This window comes from Erinaceus europaeus, chromosome 8 (assembly GCF_950295315.1).
Source record: "Erinaceus europaeus chromosome 8, mEriEur2.1, whole genome shotgun sequence".
Classification (NCBI taxonomy): Eukaryota; Metazoa; Chordata; class Mammalia; order Eulipotyphla; family Erinaceidae; genus Erinaceus; species Erinaceus europaeus.
In genome coordinates this window covers 99,165,276-99,192,347 of record NC_080169.1, presented here as the reverse complement: position 1 = coordinate 99,192,347, position 27,072 = coordinate 99,165,276, and the positions used below count along the sequence as shown (strand labels likewise).

General features: G+C 52.4%; 1 protein-coding gene across 2 annotated transcripts; it reads left to right on the top strand.

Moving 5' to 3' along the window:
• Nucleotides 1–1,056: 1,056 nt before the first annotated feature.
• IMPDH1 (inosine monophosphate dehydrogenase 1) lies at nt 1,057–27,072 on the top strand. Of its 2 annotated transcripts, none has more exons than XM_007526296.3 (15): nt 1,057–1,320; nt 6,368–6,466; nt 8,595–8,643; nt 15,482–15,583; nt 15,762–15,836; nt 16,047–16,253; nt 16,406–16,493; nt 17,285–17,484; nt 18,822–18,912; nt 19,094–19,189; nt 22,280–22,423; nt 22,510–22,654; nt 22,824–22,967; nt 25,236–25,319; nt 26,324–27,072. In XM_007526296.3, the coding sequence occupies exons 1-15, from the start codon at nt 1,151–1,153 to the stop codon at nt 26,343–26,345; spliced, it is 1,716 nt and encodes a 571-aa protein (XP_007526358.2). In that variant the 5' UTR covers nt 1,057–1,150; the 3' UTR covers nt 26,346–27,072. The 2 variants fall into 2 exon arrangements, with proteins under 2 accessions (XP_007526358.2, XP_060052513.1); XM_060196530.1 differs by lacking the exon at nt 1,057–1,320 and adding an exon at nt 1,359–1,474.

Here is a 27,072-nt window from a genome sequence, read left to right as displayed (position 1 = left end):
CCAGGACCGGCCTAAGGATCCAGGTTCGAGCCCCTGGCTCCCCACCTTCAGGGGAGTCGCCACACAAGCCGTGAAGCAGGTCTGCAGGTGCCTATCATTCTCTCCCCCTCTGTCTTACTCTCCTCTCTCCATTTCTCTTTGTCCTATCCAACAACGACAACATCAATAACAACAATAATAACTGCAACAACAGTTAAAAAAAATCAAGGGCAACAAAAAGGGAGTAAATAATTTTTTTTTTAAAAAAAAGAGTCCAATGCTTTGTTCTCTGTGCCACCTCCCGGACCACAGTTAAATTTCTTTTGTGATATAGCTTCTGATAAGTGTGAACCGTAACTCTGCCTCCTTGAACCCCCCCCCCCCCACACACACACACACATCAGTTAGTGTTTACCATTTGTTACTTCAGATTGTCTGGGTTTCTTTTCTTTCTTTTGTTTTGTTTTTAAGCAAATGGCGTAACTGTTTATTTTAGTGCTAGTGATATTTCACATGTGCTGCTTTGCCATGTACATAACCCCGGTTTGAGCCTGGTCCCCACCTCATTGAAGGAAGCTTTGGGTGCTGTGGTTCCTTTGTACCTTATCTCTGCCTTTCTGCCTTTTTGCCTCTCTGCCTCTATCTAGTTGAAAAGAAAAAAAAAAAAAAAGTCGATTTCCTTATTCTGCCTCCTCAAAGAAGTTGCCTGGGCGCAAGGACTCTTGGCCTTGTCTCTATTCCCGCCCAGTCATTGCTGACAATAATACCCATGATGAGATAAGAGCAGGAGTGCTTTCTCATTAGTAGATGAGCGAGTCTGGGCATCTGGTTTGGGACACCCCCAAACGAGAACAGACCAACCAGGCCCTTTTCCTAGAACAGCCTGTTTCTGATCTGCCCCTCCCTCAGACAACTGCAGGTTAAAATAATCCCCTCTAAGGGATAAGAGGCGAGGGAGGGCTATGCGCGCCCCTTGAAGGAGCTCCAAAGGAGTCCAGACAGAGGCGCCAAGACAGAAGGGCGGGGCGGAGCCCGGGCCCGGACACGCCCACCTCAGCGCGGCCCCGCCCCCTGCCGGACCCTGCGGGGCCGCACTCCCTCCCCAGCGGGGGCCCGCGGAGCCTCCGGGAGGAGAGGCTCCCGCCAGCCCTCCCTGAGCTGCGGCCTGGGCATGGAGGGGCCACTCGCTCCGCCGATGGGGTCGGGGCTGCTTCAGCCGCTGCTGCAGGGAGGCGGAGCCGCCGCCGTTCCGGAGCCGGGAGCCCGGCAGCACCAGGGACACGAGACGGCGTCGCAGCGGTACAGCGCCCGCCTGCTGCAGGCCGGCTACGAGCCCGAGAGGTGACGCCCAAGGCCAGGCGCGGGGCGGGCGCCGCGGGGAAGGGGAGGGTCAGGCCCCCCCGCCCCCCCCCCCCGGTCCTCAGATGCCTCCTGTGCTAACTCCCCCAACGCGGGCTCCGACGCCACTCCACCCGGCTTGGGTTGGGGACTGCAGGTGGGCGCCGTGCAAAGGCTTCAGTGTTGCCTTGCACGGGGGAGCAGGTGTGCGTGCACCGGGGAAAGCCCCCCCTCCAAAGGATCTTAACCCTGATAGGACCTTGACTTTTTTTCCGACGGCACCTGGTCCAAGTGGCTCCAACTCCCAGGGCTTCTGCGCCTCAGCTGTTTCTTCCTAGAAGTATCTGCAATGCTCCTGGCAGGTGACAGCGTTAGGCTTTGTGACACTCATCAGAGAGCTGGCTAAGTACACTGCACCTCCTCTCTCCGTTCACATTGACCTCCGAGGGTCTTCCCCTTGCTGAGGCCTGGAAGGGCCATGGAGGAAGTAGGGGGTGAGAGTAGGAGGCTGAGGGGTGGGGGGTGCAGTCTGTTGAGTAGGGCCCCAGGGGAACTGGCTGAAAAGGAGACAGTGGCTAATCTCTGGATTGTATCTCGGCTTGAAATGCAACCCCACTGTTGTACCAGTCCAGAGGATTTGGACTTCTTTCTCTGCCCCATCTGTTGGTGCTCAGCAGCTTGGGGGTGGTGACCTGGAAGCTGAGTTTGGGGGCAGGTGGCGGTACGAGTAGCCTGGGAGGGGAGAAAAGGGGAATTAGCCCCTAGTTCTGCCCAGGTGCTGGTGGCTTATTTAACAACTTCTAAGGGTGGGTGGGGTTGGTTGTCTGGTGAAGCCTGGTCCGACCTGCTACCATAGGTTGCTACTCAAATTCGGGCAACCCACCCCTTCACTTCGAACCCCCTCCCCCCAGCCTAGAAACCCAGCGCCCTAACTCAGGATGGGAGGCTGCAGGGATTGAGGGAGCAGACTAGGGACACTTGGGGATTTGATGCAGCTAGTGTCTTGATGTTGCAAAAGGACCATTTTAGAGGTCAGAAATGGAGGCCAGGGCTGGCAGGAGTACCCCTTCTGCAGCTTGCACATCTGTGCAGAAGAGGGATCCCCACTCCCTCCCCCCAGGCTCTAGAACCCTTGGAAAGCCTGAGCCCCAATCAGGTTGTGTAATGAGATTTAAACCCAGCCGGCTAAACTTCCATTTGCCATTTCTGGCTTGGAGCTTGGAGCTGTGAGCTGTGAGCAGAGCACAGGGCTCATGTGAAGGCCTGGGTTGGAGGTCTCCCCACTCCCACCCTCCTCCATCCCAGTATCCCCTCCCAAGCATTCTGAAATATTTTTTTAATTTCCTTATTGGTGGGCTAATGGTTTACAGTTGACAGTAAAATACAATAGTTTGTACTTTTGTAACATTTCCCAGTTTTCTTTTTAAAATTTTTAAATTAACTATTTATTTATTGGACAGAGACAGCCAGATAATGATAAGGAAGGGAATGATAGGTAGAGAGACACCTGCAACCCTGCTTCACCACTCATGAAGCTTTCCCCCTACAGGTGGGGGCTGGGGGCTCAAACCCAGGTCCTTGTGCATTGTAACATGTGCACTCAACCAGGTGCGCCACCACCCAGCCCATTTCCCAGTTTTCCACGTAACAATTCAACCCCCACTAGGTCCTCCTCTGCCATCATGTTCCAGGACCTGAACCCTCCCCCCTAGCCCAGAGTCTTTTACTTTGCTGCAATACACTGCATTCTTTGGTCTAGTCCCTTCTGACAGCCCTAGGCTGGATTGAGACTCCCTTGATGCCTGGCTGGGTACTTGTCCCTCCAACCCCAGAAGGCTGAGGTCTGCTCCCCATTCTCTGCTGTCCTCAGGGCTACAAGGTGGGAGCCTTGGGGGATCTACAGCCCTTCCAGGGGCAGAGCAGGCCCACTGGTTGCCTGGGAGTCGTCTCCCCACGGAGGAAGCAGCTGGGGAAGATCAGGAAGAGGGAGGAGGAGGAAGGGAGGGGGGATTAACAATCTCTGGAAAAGGGCAGCCTAACCCGAGGCTGAGCCCAGCAGCTTAGAGTAATGAGGGACCCTGACACAGGTCAAGGGTGGGGCAGGCAGGCAAATGGGAGGGGCGCTGCCTGGTCTCTTGCCACTGGGAAGGTGACCCTCCCCATAACTCCCTCTGCTTAGCAGCCTCCTCCCCTGGGCTCAGCTTCACTACTGGGGCAGATGTTGCTTTAAGGTCACCTGGCAGCACAGAACCCAACTTTGTTGGAACCCTGATTAGGACTCTAGCCACTCCTAACCTCTGTCAGATGGGAGAGTGACCCTGAGGAGTCTACAGGGGCAGTCTGAGCTTTGTACCTGAGGTTGTCATTTGAATTCAAATCCATGCCTCTGGAGCAGCTCTGAATGGCCTTGGGAGCTTCCTGGTTGGTCTTCCTGCTAGGCCTCTGATGAGGTTCCTCACGGTGGTACCCTGAGGGTCTAGGCTGGGTTTTGTTTGTTTGTTTTGTTTTTTGACATCACTTAAATAACTCACTTGGATAGTGTGTTGCTTTGCCACATGCAGGTTCGATTCCAGCCTTCACCACATTGAAGGAAGCTTTGATGTTGTGGTCTCTTTCATTTTCTCTCCTCCCCACACCCACACCCCACCTTTGGAGGAGTCTCTGAGTGCTAAGGAATCAGGTGCGCCCCTGGCGAGCTAGCCCCAGCCTCTCATTGGAGAATCCCAGCAATGTCTCCAGCAGGAACCCCTCCCCCCCACCCTTTGGGTTCCTCCAATGGGGAGAGAAACTAGAGATCTGGGAGGCCCTCATCCTCCACAGCCAGAGGACACTGGATGTCTGGGAGCCTGAGCCAGCACCCAGCCCCATGGGCCTCATTTCCCTACTCCCTGGGAAGCCTCTTCTCCCCTCTGCACGCAGATGGAACAGTCTGTGTTTTCCTGCAAGGTCCCGGGGGCATCATTGGGGGAGGCTGGGCATCCCTGGGATCCTTAGGACCTGGAGGCCAAGAGTCCCCTAGGGCTGGCTGCCACCACACTGCTGAGAGAGGTAAACAAACCCAGCCTGGAGGCATGGGGAGGGGAGGAGGGAGTGCCAGGGAATGCCACCTTGCCAGTGAGAAGGCTGTGACCCTGCCTCACCACTGTCCCTGAGGGGTCCTCAGGAGGACTGGGGGAGGGGATGGTGGACTTTGGGGTGTGTGCCTGTGTATACTACCTGCACTGTAACTTTTTATTTAAATATATTTTATTTGTTTTAGTTTTTAAAATCCTATTATTATTGGATAGAGACAGAAATTAAGAGGGGAGGGGAAGACAGAGGGAAAGAGATAGAGAGACACCTGCAGCCCTGCTTCACCAGTCATGAAGCTTTCCCATGCCGGTGGGGACAGTCTTTGTACACTGTAATGTGTGCTCGTAACCAGGTACACCACTGCTTGACTCCCCTTTGTTTGTTTTATTTATTTATTATTTATTATTTTTTTATATTTATTTATTCCCTTTTGTTGTCCTTGTTGTTTTATTGTTGTAGTTATTATTGATGTCGTCGTTGTTGGGTAGGACAGAGAGAAATGGAAAGAGGAGGGAAAGACAGAGAGGGGGAGAGAAAGACAGACACCTGCAGACCTGCTTCACCACCTGTGAAGCGACTCCCCTGCAGGTGGGGAGCCGGGGGCTGGAACCGGGATCCTTATGCCAGTCATTGTGCTTTGCGCCACGTCCGCTTAACCTGCTGCGCTACCACCCCACTCCCTGTTTGTTTTATTTTAATGAAAGAGATACAGAGACAGGCACAGAGACCAGAATACTGCTCAGCTCTGGCTTATGGTGGTGCTGGGGATTGAACCTGGGACCTCAGAGCCTCAGGCATGAAAGTCTTTTGCAGAACCATTATGCTGTCTCTCCAGCATCCCTAACTTTTTATTTAAACCAGCACATCGCCTAATGCTGGCTTATGTGGTACCAGGGACCCCAGAGCCTCAGACGTGAGAGTCTTTTGCAGAACTACCATGCTAGCTCCCCGGCTGCCCATTAACTCTTAGACATGGAATAGTTCCCCAAGAAGGTCGAGTTTTCCCATTGTTTCCCACCCCTCCCCATGTGTCTCAGCCTGCTCCCTAGCCCCACTGTCCCCACAGAGAAACCTAGGTCTTGCCGGGCACCAAGGGTCACCGAAGTTCTGCTTTGGGAAATTTTCAGCACTTCCTTAGCCTCTGTCCTAATTTGTATGCCTCCTAAGCTGCACCTGTGAGTCTCGTTTTCTACCACTGCACACTGTTAAACAAAAACCAGTTTGCCTTTCTGGGGTTCAGACCCACTTTCTACTACTGGAAGTCAGGCCAAAACTGCCCCCAGGAGTCTTTTTCAATAGCAGCAGGTTAGATAGGCATCTGCTGAGTGGAGACACGTGCTAGTTGTAGGTGGTGGTATAAGTGTCATTTCGGGGAAAAAAAATGCTTGGTCAACTGCAGAGGACTCCAAGGCCACCTTAAGGTCAAAGAGAAGCAGTGTTACAGTGTCCAACCATTAGGAGTGTATAAGAGCAGCCTCAAACTCTCTCTGTGTGTGTGCGTGTGTGTGTGTGTGTGTGTGTGTGTTGAGGGGGGCGGGTTGTGAGCCCAGCTCAGCTCCTCATTCTAGCCCTCAATGATGGGGAAAGGCAGCAGGTAAAGGTACCCCTGAGGCGGAGTACAGGGCAACCGAGATGGGAGCCAACCTCTCTGCAGTGGTCTAGGCTGGGGCCACGCGGGAGAGGTCTCGGGGGCGTGGTCTGAACTGGCCCCGCCCCGCGCAGTTCTCGCTGCTGCTGTTGCAGGCGGCTCTCTGGACCTGCTCGGCCCTTTGTGCTGCTTGTGCGCGGGGCGGAGGCGCAGTGCTCCCGGGGGAGGGGCGGGAGGAGAGGGCGGTGCCCGGCCCGCCCCGGGGCTGTCGCAGCCCCCGCCCCTCGGCCGCTCGGCCGGCCCGGAGGCAGCGTGGCCGTGGCGCGGCGTCAGTGTCAGCGGCGGGGCGGCCGCGGGGTGTTGATGCCTGGGCGCCGTGTCTCCCTGCAGCATGGCGGACTACCTGATCAGCGGCGGCACCGGGTACGTGCCCGAGGACGGGCTCACGGCGCAGCAGCTCTTCGCCAACGCCGACGGCCTCACCTACAAGTAAGCCGGAGGCTGGAGTGCTGGGGGGTGGTCAGCCAGGGTGCCCCCCACACACACCCCGCACCCCGCACGTGCACCACCCCCACCCCACCCCGGGGATGCCCACCTCCAGCGACCCGATTCTCGAGCTTCGGTGTGGGGGGCGGGGAGGACCGGCCGCCCAGAGCAGACAGACGTGGCACCGTGCGACATCAGGGCCCTGGGTGCCATGCCCGCTTTCGGGCCAGATCTGGGGCTGGCTGGTCGGTCAGCTTCCTTCTTCTCTTCCTCTTCCTCCGGGCATCTGAGGCACCTGAGATATGGGAGTTCTGGACTTTAACCAGACTGTGGTCCAGGCCACCTTCCCGGCTTCTAGCCTCACCTCGAAGCCAGAGGAGGGGCCTGCTGTCCTGCCCGGCCAGCTGTTAGCCCCCTGCCTCCTCTAATCTTTCCAGCCGTCCTTCCACTTGTGCCCCTGCGTGCCCACAGGTGAGCCTAGCGCCCCCACCCCTGTGAGCCTGCTGTGACTCCCCACCCCACCCCCAGCCCACCCCGCAGAGCATCCTGGAGGAGGCCTGCTTGTCTCTGGCTGAGTTTGCTTTTCCAAAGCCATCTTGGCCCAATTGTCCTGCAAGCTGCAGGGCTGGCACTAGCCTTGCCCCTTGCCTGCAGGACTGTGGCCATGCCAGGAGGGAGCATCAGAGCCCAGGTCTGGGGCAGAGCTGGCATGCCAGCCAGCCCAGAGCATCCCTATCCCAGCCCCAGACAACCCCTCCCATCCCCTGCAATCTTGCAATCTTGTCGGCCTGGCAACACTTTTCCAAGACACCAGGATACCAGTTCACTCCTGGGGCGTGTCTCCTGTGAATAGCCAGGTGTGTGTGTGTGTGTGTGTGTGTGTGTGTGTGTGTGTGTTGGGGGCAAGAAACACTTGAATAGTGTATATGACACCCAGGGGGGGACCCAGGGTCCCAGTACATTGTCTCTAACCTCTAAGTCAGCCACAGAGGCCTCCTCATGGCACAGGAAGGCTGCCCAGGGACTGTGGAGTCTTGGTTTCCTGGGTGGTTTTTGATGAGTAGGGAGAGAGTAGTTCTCTATATTTTCCACTAGCTGCTCCCAGGGAAACCCCCCTTAGGAACATTCTGCTGATGGTTCTTCATGGCCTCCCCTCTGCCATGGAGCTTCCCTGCTTGTGTTGGGTGCTCACTGCTCTGCTCAGTGGGGTGGGGAGCACTCCCAAGGCATGGACATTAGGATATGTCTGTCAAAGCCCTGTAGTTTCAGGCAGATATGCAGCAGCTGCACCTTGCAGACCTGAACTCCCTCCCCTCCCCCCATGACCCACCCTAGTGTTGGCAGCCATCCCACTCTGTCTGGGGCCCTCACTGGGATGCCCCTCCTCCCCTTTTCTACCCCAGGCTGTGTGTGCGTGGTTGCTTGCCTGGTCCAGCAAGGTAGACATCTCCCGTGCGCCTGCTGTGTCAGAACATGCCCTGCATCCAGCCCCCTGGGGTCCCTCCATGCTGTATTAACCCCCATGTGACTCAGCAGCCCCTGGCACTGAGCTGTGCAACTGGCCCCATTTGGTGTGTGGTGTGTTCCACGCAGCTTGGAGACATGACACTCGGGTTCACCCTGCATTGGCTCAAGTACTTCCCTCCATTCAGATGGGGAGACCAATAAGGCAGGCACTGTCTCTGCTGTGTGCACATGCATGTGTGGCATCGGGACTTTCTGCCCCTTCAACTTATAACTCTGAAAACACTGGGTGTTCTGGTCCAGGTATATGTATTTATTTTAATAAGAGAGATACAGAAAGAAAGATACAGCACTGATAGTAGTGCTGGGCCTTGAACCTGGGACCTTGGAACCTCAGACATGGAAGTCTTTTGCAGAACCATGATGCTTTGTTTCCTGCCCACAGGGGCAAGTGCCTTGGTGGTGACCCAGGCCCCAAGATTTTTTTTCCGCTGGGCCCCCACCCCAAGGTGCTAGAGGGGTGGGGAGGGCATCCAGGGTGATGTAGGGAGGTAAGGAGCAGATCCTCCAGTCTCTGCCTGTGTTCCCCTCCCCCAGTGGCAGTTCCTGCCCCTTAGGGGTACCCCTTCTCAGTCAGCAATCCTCACGGCTCTTTCTCTCTTCACAGTGACTTCCTGATTCTCCCCGGCTTCATAGACTTCATAACTGATGAGGTGGTAAGTCGATCTGAATTCCCCTCAGAGGGGCTGAGAGAGAGAGAGAGAGAGAGAGAGAGTGTGTGTGTGTGTGTGTGTGGTGGGGGCTGACCTCTGGCCTCAAGGGCAGAGTGTGGAGAGGCTTTCTATGGGAGCCTGGTGAGTATCACTGGTGAGTGTTGCCTTCATTGCCGCCTGAGAACCTGGCACAGTGCCACTGGCTGTATGTGCCTGGCTAGGGCTGGGGGCATTTGAGTGGCAGGCCTGGCCTGGCACAGAGCCAGAGGGAACTCTCACTGTCAGAGCTGCTATGACAGATCAAAGGCCCTGGGAGGGTGGGCCTGGGTGTGGCCAGCTTGTATCTGGGGACTGGAAGGGTTGGATCTTGTCTAAAATGCTGAGCCAGGCCCTGGCAGGAGCTCTCGGAGCTCTGGGGACTTGGGATGAGGTGCTCAGGCTTGTGCGCAGACCCACTGTGTTTGAGAGCCGGCGAGAGAGCGCAAAGGAGCGCCATTTTGGACAGGACACAGGGAAGCAGCATCTTGCTTTGTCAGTGGGCCCAGCTGGGAGCCAAACGCACCAGTAATGGCCTCTAGACAATGTACAATAAATTCACAGAAACTAAGAAGGTAGTGCTGACGGCTGTAAGTCATCTCAGGGAAAAGTTAGATCTTACTACTCTTTTTTTTTTTTTTTTTTTAACCACAGCTCCGTTCGGCTCTGGCTTATGGTGGTGCAGGGGATTGAACCTGGGACTTTGGAGCCTCAGGCATGAGAGTCTTTTTGCATAACCATTATGCTATCTACCCTCTGCCCAGATCTTACGACTTTTTAAAATATATATCTTTCACTTTTTGGCTAGAGACAGAGAGAAACTGAGAGGGGTAGGGGAGGTTGAGAAGGAAAGAGAGACACCTGCAGCACTACTTCACTGCTAATAAAGCTTTCCCCCAGCAGGTGGGGACAAGGGGCTTGAACTGGAGTTCTTAAACATTGTAGCGTGCTCTACCAGGTACACCACCACCTGGCCTCTGTTATTACTTCCTCCCACCATTTTTTATTTGTGATTAATAGTGGCTTGCAAGAGCATAAGACTACAATGTATATTTGTATGCCTTGTATACACACATACCCACGACCATATCCACCACCAGAGATCTGTGTCCCTACCTTCCCCCCTCCTAAACCCTGTTATTATTTTTAATGGTTAATTGTTTGACCTGGGGGAGTGGTACAGTGGATAAAGCATTGGACTCTCAAGCATGAGGTCTTCAGTTCAAACCCCTGCATCACATGTACCTGGGTGATATTCTCATTCTCTCCCTCTCAACAATAAATAGATTGACAGTTGGCTTGTAAGAAGAGAGTATAAAAGATTTTTTTTTATTAATTTTTGAGTAGAAAGAGACTCAAGCATCAAAGCTTCCTTCAGTGCATTGGGGGCCAGTCTTGAGCCTCTGTTGTTCACATGTCAAAGCTCACTGTTCAGTGAGCTATTTCACCAGCCTTAGACTTATTTATTAATATGAGAAAAAAGGGAGAGAGAGAGAGGGAGAGGGAGTAAGGGAGAAAGAAAGAAAGAAAGAAAGAAAAAGAAAGGTAGCTCAGCGGGTTAAGCACCCATGTTGCGAATTGCAGGGACCACAGGAAGGATCCTGGTTGGAGCCCCCAGCTCCCCACCTGCAGGGGAGTCGCTTCACAGGCGGTGAAGCAGGTCTGGTGTCTGTCTTTCTCTCCCCCTCTCTGTCTTCCCCTCCTCTCTCCATTTCTCTCTGTCCTATCCAACAACGACGACATCAACAACAACAACAATAACTACAACAATAAAACAAAGGCAACAAAAGAGAAAATAAATAAATAAATAAATATTTAAAAAAAGAAATAAAAAGTACAAATTACTTTTTTCAAAAAGGAAGGAAGCGGTGAAGCAGGTCTGCAGGTGTCTATCTTTCTCTTCCCCTCTCTGTCTTCCCCTCTATTTCTCCATTTCTCTCTGTCCTATCCAGCAACAACAACATCAATAACAATAATAATAATAATAACCACAACAATTATAAAAACAACAAGGGCAACTGAAAAGGAAAATAAATTAATAAATAAAATATTTTTTAAATCCTGTCAAAAAAAAAAAAGGAAGGAAAGAAAGAAAGAAGGAAGAAAGGGAAAGAGAGGGAGAAGGGAGCGAATCAGAGCATCACTCTGGTACACGTGACGCAGGGGAATCAAGCTCAGAACTGCATGCTAGAGAATCCAGTGCTTTCTGCACAAGATCTTATTATTTGAAACATTTTTTTCTAATTTATTATTATCTTTATTTATTGGATAGAGACAGCCAGAAATCAAGAGGGAGGGGAATGGTAGAGAGGGAGAGACAGAGAGACCCCTGCAGCCCTGCTTCACCACTCGTAAAGCTTTCCCCCTGCAGGTGGGGACCGGGGGCTCAAACCTGGGTCCTTGCACATTGTACTACATACAGTCAACCAGGTGCGCCACCACCTGGCCCCACAAGATCTTATTTTTGTTTTTATTTTATTTATTTATTCCCTTTTGTTGCCCTTGTTATTTTATTGTTGTTGTTATTGATGTTGTTGTTGGATAGGACAGAGAGAAATGGAGAGAGGGGGAGAGAAAGATAAACACCTGCAGACCTGCTTCACCACCTGTGAAGCCACTCCCCTGCTGGTAGGGAGCCGAGGGCTCGAACCGGGATCCTTAGTCGGTCCCTGCACTTTGTGCCACCTGTGCTTAACTCGCTGCGCTACAGCCCGATTCCCCAAAATCTTATTTTTAAGGAGATTTTTATGTGTATGTATTTACTTATTTCTAGAAGAGAGAAGACTGGGGAGATAGTGTTACTACAAGCTAAGATTTTCATGTTTGAGGCCTAGAGGTTTCAGTTTCAATCCCAGCACCACCACAAGCCATAACTAAGCAGTGCTCTTATTTCTCTCTCTCTTGTGGAAGACTGATTGATTGATTTCTAGAGCACTGTTCAGCTCTGGCTAATGGTGGTGCTTGGAATTGAACCTGAGACCTCTGCTGCTTCAGGCATGAAAGTTTGTTGTGCTTCCACTGTTGCTCTCTCCCTGACCTATTGCTTTTATTTTAAGGGGGGGGGGGGGTGAGGAGGGGAGGGGATGGGAGGAGATGGTTGATTAGCTCTGGCATATGGTAGTGCCCAAGATTTAACTTGGTTCCTCAGGCATGCAAGTCCTGTGCTCTAGCTTTCTGGCCTGAAATTTTAGATTTTTCTAGAATGAATTCAGGCACATCAAATAATTGGTTTCTTTGCTAATGCTATTGTCAGTATTTATTCTGGTCTGATTCTCCCAAAGACTGGAGGGCCTGAGAGAACCCGAGTCATTTAGACATCAGGAACAATCTAGTCTGTATGGAGCCAGCCTGACCCAGACAGACATTTTTCAGAGGGGATTTGGGGCTCCTCTGGATAGCCCCCTGATGGCACCAATCCAAGAAGCCTTCTTGGTTAAACTGTTTGGTTTGTTTGTTTATTTCTTAAAGTTGCCTTCTGTAACAATCACCTCTTTTTAATTTTATTACTATTTTTTTTTTTTTTTTTTTTTTTAGTGAGAAAGATAGGAGAAGAGAGAAAAAGAAGCAGACATTACTCTGGTACATGTACGGCTGGGGATTGAACTCGTGACCTCATGCTTGAGAGCCTTATGCTTTATCCACTGCACTACCTCCCAGACCACCAACTGGTTTGAGTCTTCTGAGCAGCCTGGCTTTGTGCCAAACTCTCATCAGCATGCTGGGCAGAGAGGAATGAAGAGACCCCCACTTCTTCTAGACTTAGGGCCAGTGTTCCAAACCAGGGCCTGTGAATGTGCTTCAGAGTTGATGTCCTTCCAGATGGTACCCCAGAGGTTGAGGCTGCATTTTGGTGATGAGCATCCTCAGATGTGAGCCAGAATCACTAAGGAGTCTGACCTTACTGCCCGTTCAGAGTCAGAGCCACCCCCATCCCCACCCCAATTGTGAAACTGCAGTTCCAGCCCCTCCCTGGGGCCCAAGCTCTCCCCCCACCCCCTCCCTCAATGTCAGGGTTATTGCTGGGACTCAGCGCCTGCATGACAAATCCAGTGCTCCTGGCAGCCATTTTAATTTTTCTTTTTTTTTTTCCTTTCAATCTTTATTGGATAGAGACAGAGAGAAATAGAGAGGGAAGGGGGAGAAAGAGAGGGAGAGAGACAGAGAGACACCTGCTTCACTACTCAGAAGCTTTCCCCCTGCAGGTAGGAATCGGGGGGCTCGAACCCGGGTCCTTGCACATTGTAACGTGTGCTCAACCAGGTGTGCCACCACCCGGCCCTTCTTTTTCTTTCTTTTTTTATTTCTTTTCATTTGCTAGGACAGATAGACATTAAGAGGGGTGGAGAAATATTGGGCGGGGGAGAGGCACCTGCAGGCTTGCTTCACTGCTGTGAAGCTTCCCTCTCTTCAAGTGGGGACTGAGGACTCGAACCTGAGTCCTTGTTCATGGTAACGTGTTCCCTCAACCAGGTGCATTGCTGCCCACCTGCTTGCTTGCTTTCTCTCCATTCTCATCTCTTCTTCTCTTCTTTCTTTTTAGACTCTTTTATCAGAGCCTCAGGCATGAAAGACTTTTTGTATAATAATTATGGTATCTCCCCAGCCCCCTTTTTCCTTCCTTCCTTTCTTGTGATTTTATTTATTTATCAATGACAGAGAGAGAGAGAGAGAGAGAGAGAGAGGAAGAGGAAAGGGAGAACCTAAGCATCATCTTGACACATGTGATGCCAGGGATTAAACTTGGAACCTGATGCCTGAGAGTCCAACACTTAATCTACTAAGCCACTTCCTGAGCTGCACAGTTACCAGCTTTCCTGGTCATCCAGTGGACGTCTTCCCTCGCCCTCCTAGCCTCTAGCTTCTCCCTCTTGGACCTGTAAGTGACCTCCTCCGTAGTCTTTCTGCCTCAGCCACTGCACCCCAGAACCCATTCCCCACATCAGAACCTGAGTGACCTGCTTAAAACAGACATCAGAGTTCATGTCTGTTCTCACAGTATCTCCCCAAAAGGCCATGGGATGGAGAGAGGGGTGGGACTGGGTATGGCCTCCTTGTGATAAAAAACTGGAAGGGTTGGATCTTGTCAAAAATCTGAATAAGGGGTTGGCAAAAAGCTCTTTGATAATATGTGCTGCTTTGCCGTGTGCCACCCAGGTTTGATCCAGCTCCCACCGACTGGAGGAAGCTTTGGCACTTTGGTATGGTGTCTCTGTCTCTCTTTCTCTGCTCTGCTCTGCTCTATCTAGAAATGAATAAATAAAGGGCCGAGTGAGGCCCTGGCAGAAGCCAAAGGAGCTCTGGGGACTTGTGATGAGCTTCTCAGGCTTGTACCTAGACCCCCCCTGTACTGAGATCCAGCTAGAGGGCTCCAAGGGGACAAGACACAGGGAAGCAGGGCCTTACTTTATCAGCAGGCCTGACAATGAACCAAACAGATGAACAATGTTCTGTACATGGTTAACGTATAATAAAAATCACAGAAGCCAGCAAACCCCCACCTCACAAGTGGCTTCTTAGAACTGAATCTAGGACAGGGGAGATAGCATAATGGTGATGCAAAAGACTCTTCATGCCTGAGGCTCTGAGGTCCCAGGTTCGATCCCTAGCACCACCATAAGCTAAAGCTGAGCAGCACTCTGGTGAAAAATCAGAACCAAAGCCAACTATCTAAGTTCCTCTCCACAGTCTGGAAGGCTACACCGCCTGGCCCTCTCCATCTCCCCTGCCCCACCTGCCTCCTCCCTTGCCTCTCTCCCTTCCCTTGGCTCTGCTAGCCTTTTTCTCTCTGAAATAAACCTTCCATAAGGCCTTGGTGGTGGCACAGTGGATATAGTAGTGGACTTGTATGAGTGTGAGGTCCTGAGTTTGTGCTGGGGTGCTACTTGGGTCCTTCCTTCCTTCCTTCCTTCCTTCCTTCCTTCCTTCCTTCCTTTTTACTTTCCTTCCCTCTTTCTTCCTCTCTTTCGCTCTCTTTCAGATTGATTTCTTGGGTTGTCAGAAAAGTTATGTTCTTTTATGCAAAAATGTATCGTGGCTTTTCTGAAAAGTCAATATTTATTTGAGAGAAAGACCTCTGTCCTGAAGTGTCTTTCAGCACAGTGGGTCAGACTGGGGTTGCATCCATTGGCAAAGCAGCACACTACCCAAGTGAGCCATTTTGCTGGCCCACTCTGGTATTTTCTCTCTCTTTAAAAATAGACACCTTAGGGGGCCAGGTGGAGATACACCTGGCTGAGTGCACATGCTACAATGCACAAGGACCCGAGTTTAGGCTCCTAGCCCCCCACTTGCTGGGGGAAAGCTTTGTGAGTGGTGAAGCAGTGCTGCAGTTGTGTCTCTCTCTCTCCCTCTCTATCTCCCTACTTCCCTCTCAATTTTTCTCTCTCTAAATAAATAAATTAAATATTTAAAAAAAATAAACACCTTAGGAAGATTAGGGATCAGAGCACATAGTTCCCCTTGCCAGAGACAATAGCCTTTGACTCGGTGGCTCCATAAGTCACTTCCCACAAAGAGCTGTTCCTGACTTCCACAGCTCTCTCCCAGTGGTCACTTTGCCTGGCTACTATTTTTATTTACTTTTTTATTTTTGTGACACTGTCACTGTGACTGGAATCCACTTCCACCCAGGGCTTGTGTCAGCCATCTTTTTTACAAGCAAACTATAAACTGAACAAGAGAGGAGAGACCTCAGTAGCCTGTACCCTGTGAATCCTGGTGCCTGTTTGATGGAGGTGCTTGGTCAGTGTTTGTTGAATGAATACTGAAACTCTTCTCAGAGACCATGTTGTGTCTCCTTCCTCAGGACTTGACCTCAGCGCTGACCCGGAAGATCACGCTGAAGACACCACTCATCTCCTCCCCCATGGACACTGTGACAGAGGCCGACATGGCCATCGCCATGGCAGTGGGTTGAGCACCCAGGGGTGGGGGTGGGATAGGGACCTGGGCCAGATGGGACTGAACAGGATGGGCTGGGTGGCAGGAGGAGTCAGAATACGGTGGGGTTAGATGGGTGAGGAGGTGTATGGGCAGGTGCCCACCCCCCTCTCCAGATCTGATCGAGCACTGCTCTTCCATCCCAGCTGATGGGCGGTATTGGCTTCATCCACCACAACTGCACCCCAGAATTCCAGGCCAATGAGGTGCGCAAGGTCAAGGCAAGTACCCCAGAGAGAAGGTGCTAACTGGGGAAGGGGGGTCCCCCACCTCACAGACCTACCCCCTTATTCTGACCATCCTGCAGGCTGCACCCCCAGGTTGATGTCTGCCTCTCAGCCAGGGTACTCTCTCCCCCTTCCCCTGTGGCTAGACCGCCCACTCCTGGTGGGTTTCTTCCAGCCACTTCCTCCCCCATCTCTACTTGGCAGAAGTTTGAGCAGGGCTTCATCACAGACCCCGTGGTGCTGAGCCCCACACACACGGTGGGTGATGTGTTGGATGCCAAAGTCCGGCACGGCTTCTCGGGGATCCCCATCACCGAGACAGGTGCCATGGGCAGCAAGCTGGTGGGCATCGTCACCTCTCGGGACATCGACTTCCTGGCCGAGAAGGACCACACCACCCTCCTCAGTGAGGTACCTGCAGGCTGGGGCAGAGAAAGGAGCTGAATCTCCCAGCATCTCTGGGGGTCTGGGGCTGGTGCCTGCCATCAGGGACTCCGAGGGAGGCCTGGCCCCTCCTTCTCTCTTACCTGCCAACCTGCAGGCAAATGTTCCCGGCCCCACAGGTGATGACACTACGCAACGAGCTGGTGGTGGCTCCGGCAGGGGTGACGTTGAAAGAGGCGAATGAGATCCTGCAGCGAAGCAAGAAAGGTACCAGGGAGGGGAGGAGGCCGGATGCCCAAGAACCTGCAGCCGGGCTTCCTGTCCCCCTTTATGGCCTCACTGGTGGTGATGGTTTTAGCTTCCATCACTTTAGAGAAAGCCTCAGTGCTTCTCTCTTTGTCTTTTCCTTCCTTTCTTTATTTTGTTTACCAGACCACTACTCAGATCTGATTTATGGTGGTGTAGGGATTGACCCTGGGTCTTTGGAGCCTCGGATATGAGAATCTCTTTACATAACCATTATGCTCAACGTGTGAAACAATGAGAACAAAGTAAAACAAAAATTGCTTTTAGTTTATTTTGAAGTCTTGCAGCTAATTTTACTTGACAATGTGCCGTTGACCTAGTGTTTGTAAAGGCCCTATGGGGCACTCTGGGAAGCAGTTCCCTGGTCCACGCAGGGTTGTCCCTTGGGGTGGCCATGGGTAGAGCACATGTCTCTCCTTGCAGGATGGCCTCTTGTTGGTGCCCTGGCTAGAGGTTCTCTACCACTGTGGCCTATGGCCCAGCAGGTGAAAGGCTGCCAGGGCTCAGGGCCTGCCCACTGGCCTGGCAAGGCCACAGGGCAGGAAGAGCTCCAGGAACCTGCTTGGCGGCAAGGTTTCTTTGCATCCTGTTCATTTGGCCCAGAGCCAGGGCCCTGGGAGGAGCACTTCCTGGGTGGGTGCTGCCACCTAGTGGCTAGTTGGGGTACCCTCACCAATTCCAGCTGGAGCCATTCTCCTGGTCATTCTCAGTGCCACCTGCTTCTCCTGTCTCACCTCTGCATCCCTCGCCAGGGAAGCTGCCCATTGTCAATGACCAAGATGAGCTGGTAGCTATCATTGCCCGCACTGACCTGAAGAAGAACCGGGACTACCCATTGGCATCCAAGGACTCCCACAAGCAGCTGCTGTGTGGGGCAGCTGTGGGCACCCGGGAAGATGACAAGTACCGCCTGGACCTGCTGACACAGGCAGGCGTGGATGCCATTGTGCTGGTACGTGCCCCTGGACAAGCATCCTCTGACAGCTCGGAGTACACTAAGGGCTGTGGGGGGGGGGGGGTACTGTGGATGCTGCCTCTCAGAGCTCAAAACCCTCATTTACTGAGACCCTTCCCCTGGCCAGGCCCTGCTCTAAGACCTTTATGTAGGGCCAGACAGTGGCTCTGCTAGAAGAGCACCTGCATTACCATGCACAAAGACCTGAGTTCAAGCCCAGTGTCCCTACCTGCAAGGGGCAGGGCCATGGAAATTTCATAAGCAGTGAAGCAGTGCTGTAACTGACTCTCTCTCTCTCTCTTCCTCTACTTTCCCATTCCCTCTCAGATTTTCTTGATGCTATCAGAATGAAAGGAAAAGGAAAGAGGGGCCAGATGATGGCGCACCTGGTTGAATGTACATATCACCATGTGTAAGGACCCGGGTTTAAGTCCCTGGTCCCCTAGCAGCCTGGGGAAAGCTTTACAGGTGGTGGAGCAGTGCTCCAGGTATCTCTTCCTTCTCTGTCATGCACCTTCAGTTAGAGAAAAATGGGGGCCAGTTGGTGACATGTCTGATTAAGTGCATGTGTTACCATGTGCAACATCCAGATACAAGATCCCACTCCCCACCTGCAAAAGGGAAGCTTCACGACTGGTGAAGCAAGTACTACAGGCGGCACTCTTGTCTCTCTTTCTCTGGCCCCTTCCCCTCTCAATTTCTTTCTGTCCTATAAAGTAGAGAGAAAGGGGGAGCCAGGCCGTAGTACAGCGGGTTAAGTGCAGGTGGTACAAAGCCTAAGGATCCCGGTTCGAGCCCTTGGCTCCCCACCTGCAGGGGAGTCACTTCACAGGTGGTGAAGCAGGTCTGCAGGTGTCTATGTTTTTCTCCCCCTCTGTCTTCCCCTCCTCTCTCCATTTCTCTCTGTCTTATCCAACAACAACAACTATGATAAACAATGGCAACAAAAAGGGAATAAATAAATAATAATAATTTTTAAAAAGTAGAGAGAAAGGGGTGTTGGCCACCAGGAGTAGTGGATTCTTAGTGCAGACACTGAGCCCCAGTGGTAACCCTGGTGGTAGAAAGAAAGAAAGAAAGCAATCAATCAATCAATCAATCAGTCAATCTCTGGGAGTGGTGGAACCATGGAGACACAGAGCCCCAGCAGTAAGCCTGGTGGCAGCAACAGTAACAAACCCTTTCTAGTTACCATGCCCAGCTGTCACATGGAGAAACTGAGGCCCAAGAGGTTCAGCCATTTGGTTGGTAAAGCCAGAGCAACAGAGGTTGTGAAACACTGGCCCTGAGACTCTGGGGCCAAGCCCTCCTGTCTGCCCCCCTCCCTACCATAGGACTCATCCCAAGGGAACTCTGTGTACCAGATTGCCATGGTGCATTACATCAAGCAGAAGTACCCCCACCTCCAGGTGATTGGGGGCAATGGTGAGTGCAGGGGTCCCTCTGTCTGCTGACTGCAGGCCCTCCCTGACTTCTGGGTGTGGAGAGGGCAGAGGGCTGAACAAGGAACTTTGGTCACTGTGGGTGGGGGCTAGATGGGGGATCAGGAAGCCCCTGGGTAGGGTGGGGGGACCCCATGCTCACTGTCCCTGTGTTTCTCCCCTAGTGGTAACTGCAGCCCAGGCCAAGAACCTAATAGACGCCGGTGTAGACGGGCTGCGCGTGGGCATGGGCTGTGGCTCCATCTGCATCACTCAGGAAGGTGGGTGCTGGGGCTGGGCGATGGTGCACCTAGTAGAGTGCACGCTTCACCCTGAGCAAGGACTTGGGTTTGAGCACCACCCCCTCCCCAGCTGAAGGGGGAAAAACTTGGCAAGCATGAAGCATTATAATTTTTAAATATTTATTTATTTATTCCCTTTTGTTGCCCTTGTTGTTTATCGTCATTATTATTGTTGTTATTGCTGTCGTTGTTGGATAGGACAGAGAGAAATGGAGAGAGGAGGGGAAGACAGAGAGGGGGGAGAGAAAGACACCTGCAGATCTGCTTCACCGCTTATGAAGCGACTCCCCTGCAGGTGGGGAGCCAGGAGCTCCAACCAGGATCCTTACACCGGTCTTTGTACTTTGCACCACCTGTGCTTAACCCACTGCGCTACCGCCTGACTCCCCTCTTTATTTTTTGTATTATCTTTATTGGATAGAGACAGTCAGAAATAGAGAGGGAGGAGGGTGATAGAGAGGGGGAGAGGGAGTCGGGTGGTAGCGTAGTGGGTTAAGCGCACATGGCGTGAAGCACAAGTAAGGATCCTAGTTCGAGCCCCGGCTCCCCACCTGCAGGGGAGTCGCTTCACAGGCATTGAAGCAGGTCCATACGTGTCTATCTTTCTCTCCCCCTTTCTGTCTTCCCTTCATCTCTCGATTTCTCTTTGTCCTATCCAACAATGACGACATCAACAACAACAATAATAACTATAACAACAATAAAAAACAACAAGGGCAACAAAAGGGAAAATAAATAATAATAATAAAATTTTTTTAAATAGAGATGGGGAGAGACAGAAAGACACCTGCAGCACTGCTTCACCACTTGCAAAGCTTTCCCCCTGCAGGTGGGGACGGGGGGCTCAAACCCAGGTTCTTGTGCATTGAAATATGTGCGCTCAACCAGGTGTGCCACCACCCGGCCCCTGCAAGTGTCTCTCTCACCCTCTTTGTCCCCCACTATCTGTCTCTATCCAATTAAAAAAAAAATGAATGTGGGTTTAGCAGGCAGAGGAGTAACTACTATTTGTAGCACCCATCTGGCCTCCTCTGAACTGCAGGGCCTTGGTGCCTGACCCTAAGATGCATATCAAGTACTCACTTAACCAGGACCCCTGCTCAGGATGGGGGAGTTCCAGGGTGAACTGGGTTGTAGGGCTGGTGTAAGGTGAGGGGACTTGGGAGCTTGACTGTGTGCCAGTCTGCTTTGTATATTTAGGTCATGAAGACCCAGGCCCAGCTCCTTGGGAGCTGGTTTGGTAGTGGTTGTGGGGGTGGGGGTAGGGGGAGTATTTATTTTTCATGAGGGAGAAAAAAACACCAGAACATTGCTTTGTCACATGCAGTGCTTGAACTCTGACCTGGGCTTCATACCTTCAAGTCCTTCTCACTATCAGCTGAGCCATCTCCCCAGCCCCTTGGGACTGGGACCATCTCTGTGACACCAACTCAGTCACAGGTAGACACTTAGGTTGTGGGGACAACAGTCTCTGGACACCTAAGGCCATGACCCCAGTTCCTGAGGGGTGAGAGTCAGAGAAGAGGTTCCATTAAAGTCACAAAACCTTGTACGGTGGGCTCCCTCCATGAAAAAGGATTGGGGGCCTGCTGTGTGTCCCTGTGTGGCTGAGGGGTGCTTCTGGAGTTTGCTGTCTGACCTGTGGGTCCTGGCTTGGCCTAGGGGTATGGATCCCTGATCTGGTACTTTCTTCAGAATGCTGACTTCCTTCCTTCCTTCCTTCCTTCCTTCCTTCCTTCTTTCCTTCCTCTCTCCTCAAGATTTATTTATTAATTAATAAGAGAGAGAAAAAAGGGGAGGGAGGAGAAGAGAGAACCAGAGCATCAGTCTGATACCAGGAATCAAACCTAGGGCCTCATGCTTAGGAGTCCAGTGCTTTATCCATTGTGCCACCTCCCGGGATGCTAAGTGACCTGTTAAAGTCTTCTCTTTTCTCCATAAGGATCCCAGTTTGAGCCCCAGCTCCCCACCTGCAAGGGAGTTGCTTCACAAGCAGTGAAGCAGGTCTGCAGGTGTCTGTCTTTCTCTCCTCCTCTCTGTCTTCCCCTCCTCTCTCCATTTCTCTCTGTCCTATCCAACAACAACAATAGCTATGACAACAGTAACAACTACAACAAGCGTAACAAGGGCAACAAAATGGGGAAAAAATGGCCTCTGGGAGCAGAGGATTTGTAGTGCAGGCACCGAGACCCAGCGATAACCCTGGAGGCAAAAAAGAAAAAAAAAGTCTTCTCAAGTTCCCGCCCTCTCCATCATGCTTAAACATGGGTCTTCAGCCTAAAGTCATAATTGAGCACCTACTCTGTATGAGGCATTGTTCCATCTCTGCTTTGACATGTGGTAGGGACAGAACAAACACAAGGCCCTGGATGAGTGCTAGTTCCTCAGAAGAGCCCAGTTAAAACCTAGCACATGGGGCCAGGTGGTGGCTTACCTGGTAGAGCACACAATTTACCATGCAAGAGGACACACGGTTCAATCCTTTGGTCCCCACCTGCTGGGGGAAGCTTTATGAGTGATGGAGCAGTGCTGCAAGTGTCTGTTTCACCTTCTTTCTGTCTCTGCCCCTCTCCCTTTCTCTACAAACAAAAGGACTGCTAGGAATGGTGGAATTGTGTGGGTACCAAGTTCCAGCACTACTCTGGTGGCAAGCAAAACAAAATACCAAGCCCCCTAAAACAAATAACAACAACAAAAACACCAGCACACAAGTTATATACATGCAAAGCTACCTCCCAAAAGCCTTGGGCACCTCACTCTTGAAAATGAAAGCCTCACATGGGCAAATTGTGCATGAAGCTGGGGTCACCAGATTCAAGCCAGTCTGGGGGTGCTACACTCTGAAGATGAGTACTGATCCCTTTCCATTCCCATCCCCCAAAGTGCTGTTCAGAGTGGAGTGGCCCTAATGTCTAGAAGAAAGGTTCCCCTAGTGTGATTTGCAGCCACCTGTCAGAAACAGGCCTGTCCCTTTTCCCAAGATGAAGCAGGACATAGGAGAAAGGGCCCTGTCACCAGCCCCCAGGCTGCCACTGCTGATGCCTCTCCTGTGTGTGCCCTCCACTCCAGTGATGGCCTGTGGACGGCCCCAAGGCACTGCAGTCTACAAGGTGGCTGAGTACGCCCGGCGTTTTGGAGTGCCGGTCATTGCAGATGGTGGCATCCAGACCGTGGGACATGTGGTCAAGGCCCTGGCCCTTGGTGCCTCTACAGGTGAGGGGTGGGGACTGGGGGACCAGGAGCCCCCATAGGCTGCAGGGAGGCCGAGGCACTCAAAGGCACTTCCCCCTCCTCGCCAGTGATGATGGGCTCCCTGCTGGCCGCTACCACAGAGGCCCCTGGTGAGTACTTCTTCTCAGATGGAGTAAGGCTGAAGAAGTACCGGGGCATGGGCTCGCTGGACGCTATGGAGAAGAGCAGCAGCAGCCAGAAACGATACTTCAGGTTGCCCCTTCCCAGACCCTTGACGCATTCTCCACCCTCCCCTTAACTTCCCAAGATGGCGCCCAGCCTCCACCTTCCGGTTCTGGGAACCCAGGCCCTAGGTGTATGGGGTGGGTGAGTCCCCTGGCCAAGGGCTGCCTGGCTCAGTCTCTCCTGGCTCTGTACACAGTGAAGGGGATAAGGTGAAGATTGCACAGGGTGTCTCAGGCTCCATCCAGGACAAAGGCTCCATCCAGAAGTTCGTGCCCTACCTCATAGCGGGTATCCAACATGGCTGCCAGGATATTGGTGCCCGGAGCCTATCTGTCCTGCGGTGAGTTGGAGTACCTGCCTCCCCTTCACCTTTCTCTTACTTATTCTTTGTCCTTTGTTGTGTGTGTGTGTGTATATATATGTATGTATGTATATATATATATTTCTCTCTAAGCTACACAAAGAGAGCATCTCTCTGGCATATGTGGTGCCAGGGATCAAACTCAGGACTTCATACTTGAGAGTACAGACATCTACCATTGCACTACCTCCCAGACTGCTTTTTTTTTTAACTTAAAAAAAATTTTTTTTTAATTTATTTACTTTAATGAGACAGGTACAGGGAGACAGAAACCCCAGAGCACTGCTAATCTCTGGCTTATAGATTTATTTATTTTGGATAGAGACAGAAGCTGAGAGGGGTATGGGGGAGAGAGGTATACCCGCAGCTCTGCTTCCCCACTTGTGAAGGCTCCCCCTCTGCAGGTGGGAACCAGGGGGCTTGAACGCAGGTCCTTTTGCACTGTGATGTTATACTCTGTAATGTGTGTGCTCAACCAGGTGGGCTACCATCTGGGCCCTTCACTCTGGCATATGCTGGTGCTGGGGACTGAAGCTGGGACCTCCAAGCTTCAGGTATGAGAGAACATTTAAGGAACCATTATACTGTCTCCCCAGCCTCCAGGCTCCTTTTATTTTTAAATCTTTGTAAAGACTTACTGATGTTCAGGGCCAGGTGGTGGCTACCTGGTAGAGCTCAAGCCCCTAGGTCCTACCTACACAGGGGAAGTTTCGTGAGCAAAGGAGCAACGCTGCAGACATCTCTCCTTAGTCTCTTGAGATCTCCTCTGTCTCCTTACTTCTGAAAAGAAAAAGAAAAAAAAGCATGCCTGTATGGAACAGTAGAACTATGCAGGCACAAAACCCCAGAGATAAAATCCTAGTCGGGGGGGGGGGGGGGGGAGATGGGTGTGTGTGTGAGTGGTGGCACACATGGTTGAATACACACATTACCAAGCACAAGGACCTGAGTTTGAGCCCCTGCTACCTATTTGCAGGGGGGAAGCTTCCTGAGCAGTGAAGCAGGTCTGTAGGTGTCTTTCTCTTTTCTCTGTCATCCCCTTCCACTCTCAATATCTGTCTGTTCTAGCAAATAGAAATAGAAATAAAATTTTAAAAAAGGAGTGGTCCGGGAGGTGGTGCAATAATAAAGCTTTGGATTCTCAACCATGAGTTCGATCCCCAGCAGCACATGTGCCAGAGTGATGTCTGGTTCTTTCTCTCTCCCCATCTTTTTCATAAATAAATAAAATCTTTGGGAGTCAGGCGGTAGCGCAGTGGGTTAAGTGCAGGTGGTGTAAAGCGTAAGGACCAGCATAAGGGTCCCGGTTCGAGCCCCGGCTCCCCACCAGCAGGGGATGCTTCACAGGCAGTGAAGTAAGTCTACAGGTGTCTGTCTTTCTCTCCCCCTCTCTGTCTTCCCCTCCTCTCTCCATTTCTCTCTGTCCTATCCAATATCGATGACATAAACAACAATAATAACTACAACAATAAAACAAGGACAATAAAAGGGAATAAATACATATTTTAAAATAAAATCTTTAAAAAAAAAAGAAGGAAAAATAGCTATCAGGAGTGGTGGATTCATAGTGCAGTCATTGAGTCCCAGTGATAACCTTGGTGGCTTAAATAAAGTATATATATATATATATATATATATATATATATATAATGTGTAAAAGAAAAAATATATATATAATGAAGATATATATCTATATCTTTTTAAAAATATCCCCTTTTGTTGCCCTTGTTTTATTGTTGTAGTTATTATTGTTGTCATCATTGTTGGATAGGGTAGAAAGAAATGGAGAGAGAGGAAGACAGAGAAGGGGAGAGAAAGATAGACACTTGCAGACCTGCTTCACCACTTTTGAAGTGACCCCCCTGCAGGTGGGGAGCCGGGGACTCAAACCAGGATCCTTATGCTAGCTTTTGTGCTTTGCGCCACCTGCGCTTAACCCGCTGTGCTACCACCCCACTCCCTATCTATATCTTATTAATGAGAAATAGAGAGTCTGGCACATATGATACTGGGGATCCAACTTGGGACCCCACTCTTAAAAGTGCAGTGCCTCACCTCCTGAGCCGCACACACAAAGAATTGTTTCCATGAGAGACCAGAGCACTTCCCTGGTGTATGGCAGGGCCAGGGCTTACACCTGGGACCTCTGGTCTGCTAGTCAGGCACACCTACTGCTGTGCTATCTCCTCTATGCCAGCCTTGGCACTCTTGACCTGCTCTGTGCCCCCCCCAACCACGTGCCTCTAGGTCCATGATGTATTCAGGGGAGCTCAAGTTCGAGAAGCGGACCATGTCGGCTCAGATCGAGGGTGGCGTCCACGGCCTGCACTCGTAAGTGTGGGGGCCTCCTGGGCCCGTAGGTTGATCTGGACCTGGGCAGATGCAACCAGGACTCAGGCTAAACGGAGATCTCGGGACCCCAAGTGCCACCTGTCACTGGGCTAGACTCCGTCATCTGCTCATGGGGGGCCCAGCCCATCCTTGAACCCTGCCAGTTAGTCCCCCACCTCCCACCCCATAGGCAGGCTCCTCCCCTCCCCTGGCACAACCCCCCCCCAAGCAGGGCAGATGTGCCTCCCCCACCCTGGCTTGCTTAGAAGCTTGGTGGCTGGTGGCAGGGGCTGGCAGTGCTGGGTTTTCGCCAGTGGTGGCATCAGACAGGCTGGTGGAGGAAGGGGGCGCCAGCCCTCTGGCAGGGGAGAAGGTGCAGGAAGACGTGGCAGCCCTGCACTGGGGTGACCCTGGGTGGGGGCAGTGCGAGCTGACAGCATAGTGGCAGGCACGCAACCCCACCCTGTCGGAGAGGGCCCACCTCCCCGGCCTTCTAACCTGTGTCTCTTTCTGCCCCGTCTCCCGTAGCTATACCTTTGTGCCGTGTAAGTAACCCCGCTGCCTGGACCCAGCGTAGAGTAGAGCAGGGGCACTTAGGGTGGGACCCAGGTGGGCTGGGGGCACTGGGGATGGAGGGTGGCACTGGGGGGAGGGACCCTAGGATGTACTGTGCACTGCTGCACTGTGCCTGGCGGCCACTGGAAACAACAAACTCAACATCTTTCTCTGAGCCTGTGGGCTTTGCCTTCCTGAGCTGTCTCTCCCAGGGGTGCCAGGGTCACTCCCCCTGTTGTGGTGGTGGCCACCTGGTAAAGTCCCACCAGGGGTCTTCAGGACCCTTGGCCAGAGGACAGAGGCGTGGGGCCTGTCCCTTGCGACTGGGAGCCAGCGGCTCCTGTAGCTTACAGCCTTGCCCACATCAGGGGACCCGACTGGGGGATCTGGGCAGGGAGCAGTGTCCCCATGCCCACTCCAGGCTCCCCTATGTCACCTTGTCCCCACAGTTACGAGAAGCGGCTGTACTGAGGACGCAGGAGGCCGGGCCGGCGGAGGGGGTGCACCCCAAGGTCCTCCTCAGGACAGCACCTCCCTCCGCAACTGAGCATCCACAGATTTGCACTATGGGTTCCTAGCTCCTTCCTGGGGAGAGAGGAGGGAAGGCCCCCCCTCCCCAACAACGCATCCCTTCCAGAGTCAGGACTGCTCTCTGGGCTGGGCTGTCCCGGGAGCTCCCTCCAGGGGGCACTCGCTCTCCAGTTGTTCCCCCACCCCTACATGAGCCCAGCCAGCCTGGGCTCTCGGGCCATGTGCCTGCCTCAGGTCTCTCTCGCTGCAGCCTGCTCAGGCTGGCTCCCCTCCTGGGCCAGGTGGTCCCTCTTGGCTTCCCCTGTAGGGCATCTCCCTCTCTGCCGTGCACCTCCAGCCCCCCCAGAAATGGTGCTCTCTTGGCCCAGCCTCTGGTCCTTCCTGGGCTGCTGCCCCACTCCACCCCAGCCATGTGGCTGGCACTTCTGGGCTCTTGACCTAGGCCGGAGGGAGGTCTCTGCCCCCTCCCCCAGGCCCAAGGCCATTTGGGACCTGCTCCTCAGGCCATCCCCCCTTGTCCCTGACCCCAGGGACGAGTCCTGACTCCCCACCAGCTCCAAGTGTCCCCCCTCCTCAGCTGCAGTTGAAGGCTTTAACTTTGCACACATTGGGGTCGCAGCCGCGTTATTGTATAAGGAACAATCCAAATAAATCAAAGAGGTCTGGA

Excerpts from the sequence above, each read along its gene's own strand:
- IMPDH1 (XM_007526296.3), top strand. The coding sequence starts at position 1,151 with ATGGAGGGGCCACTCGCTCCGCCGATGGGGTCGGGGCTGCTTCAGCCG. Across the intron at positions 15,837-16,046 it reads ATGAGGTGCGCAAGGTCAAG|AAGTTTGAGCAGGGCTTCAT; the intron begins GCAAGTACCCCA and ends TCTACTTGGCAG. Across the intron at positions 25,320-26,323 it reads GGCGTCCACGGCCTGCACTC|TTACGAGAAGCGGCTGTACT; the intron begins GTAAGTGTGGGG and ends TTGTCCCCACAG.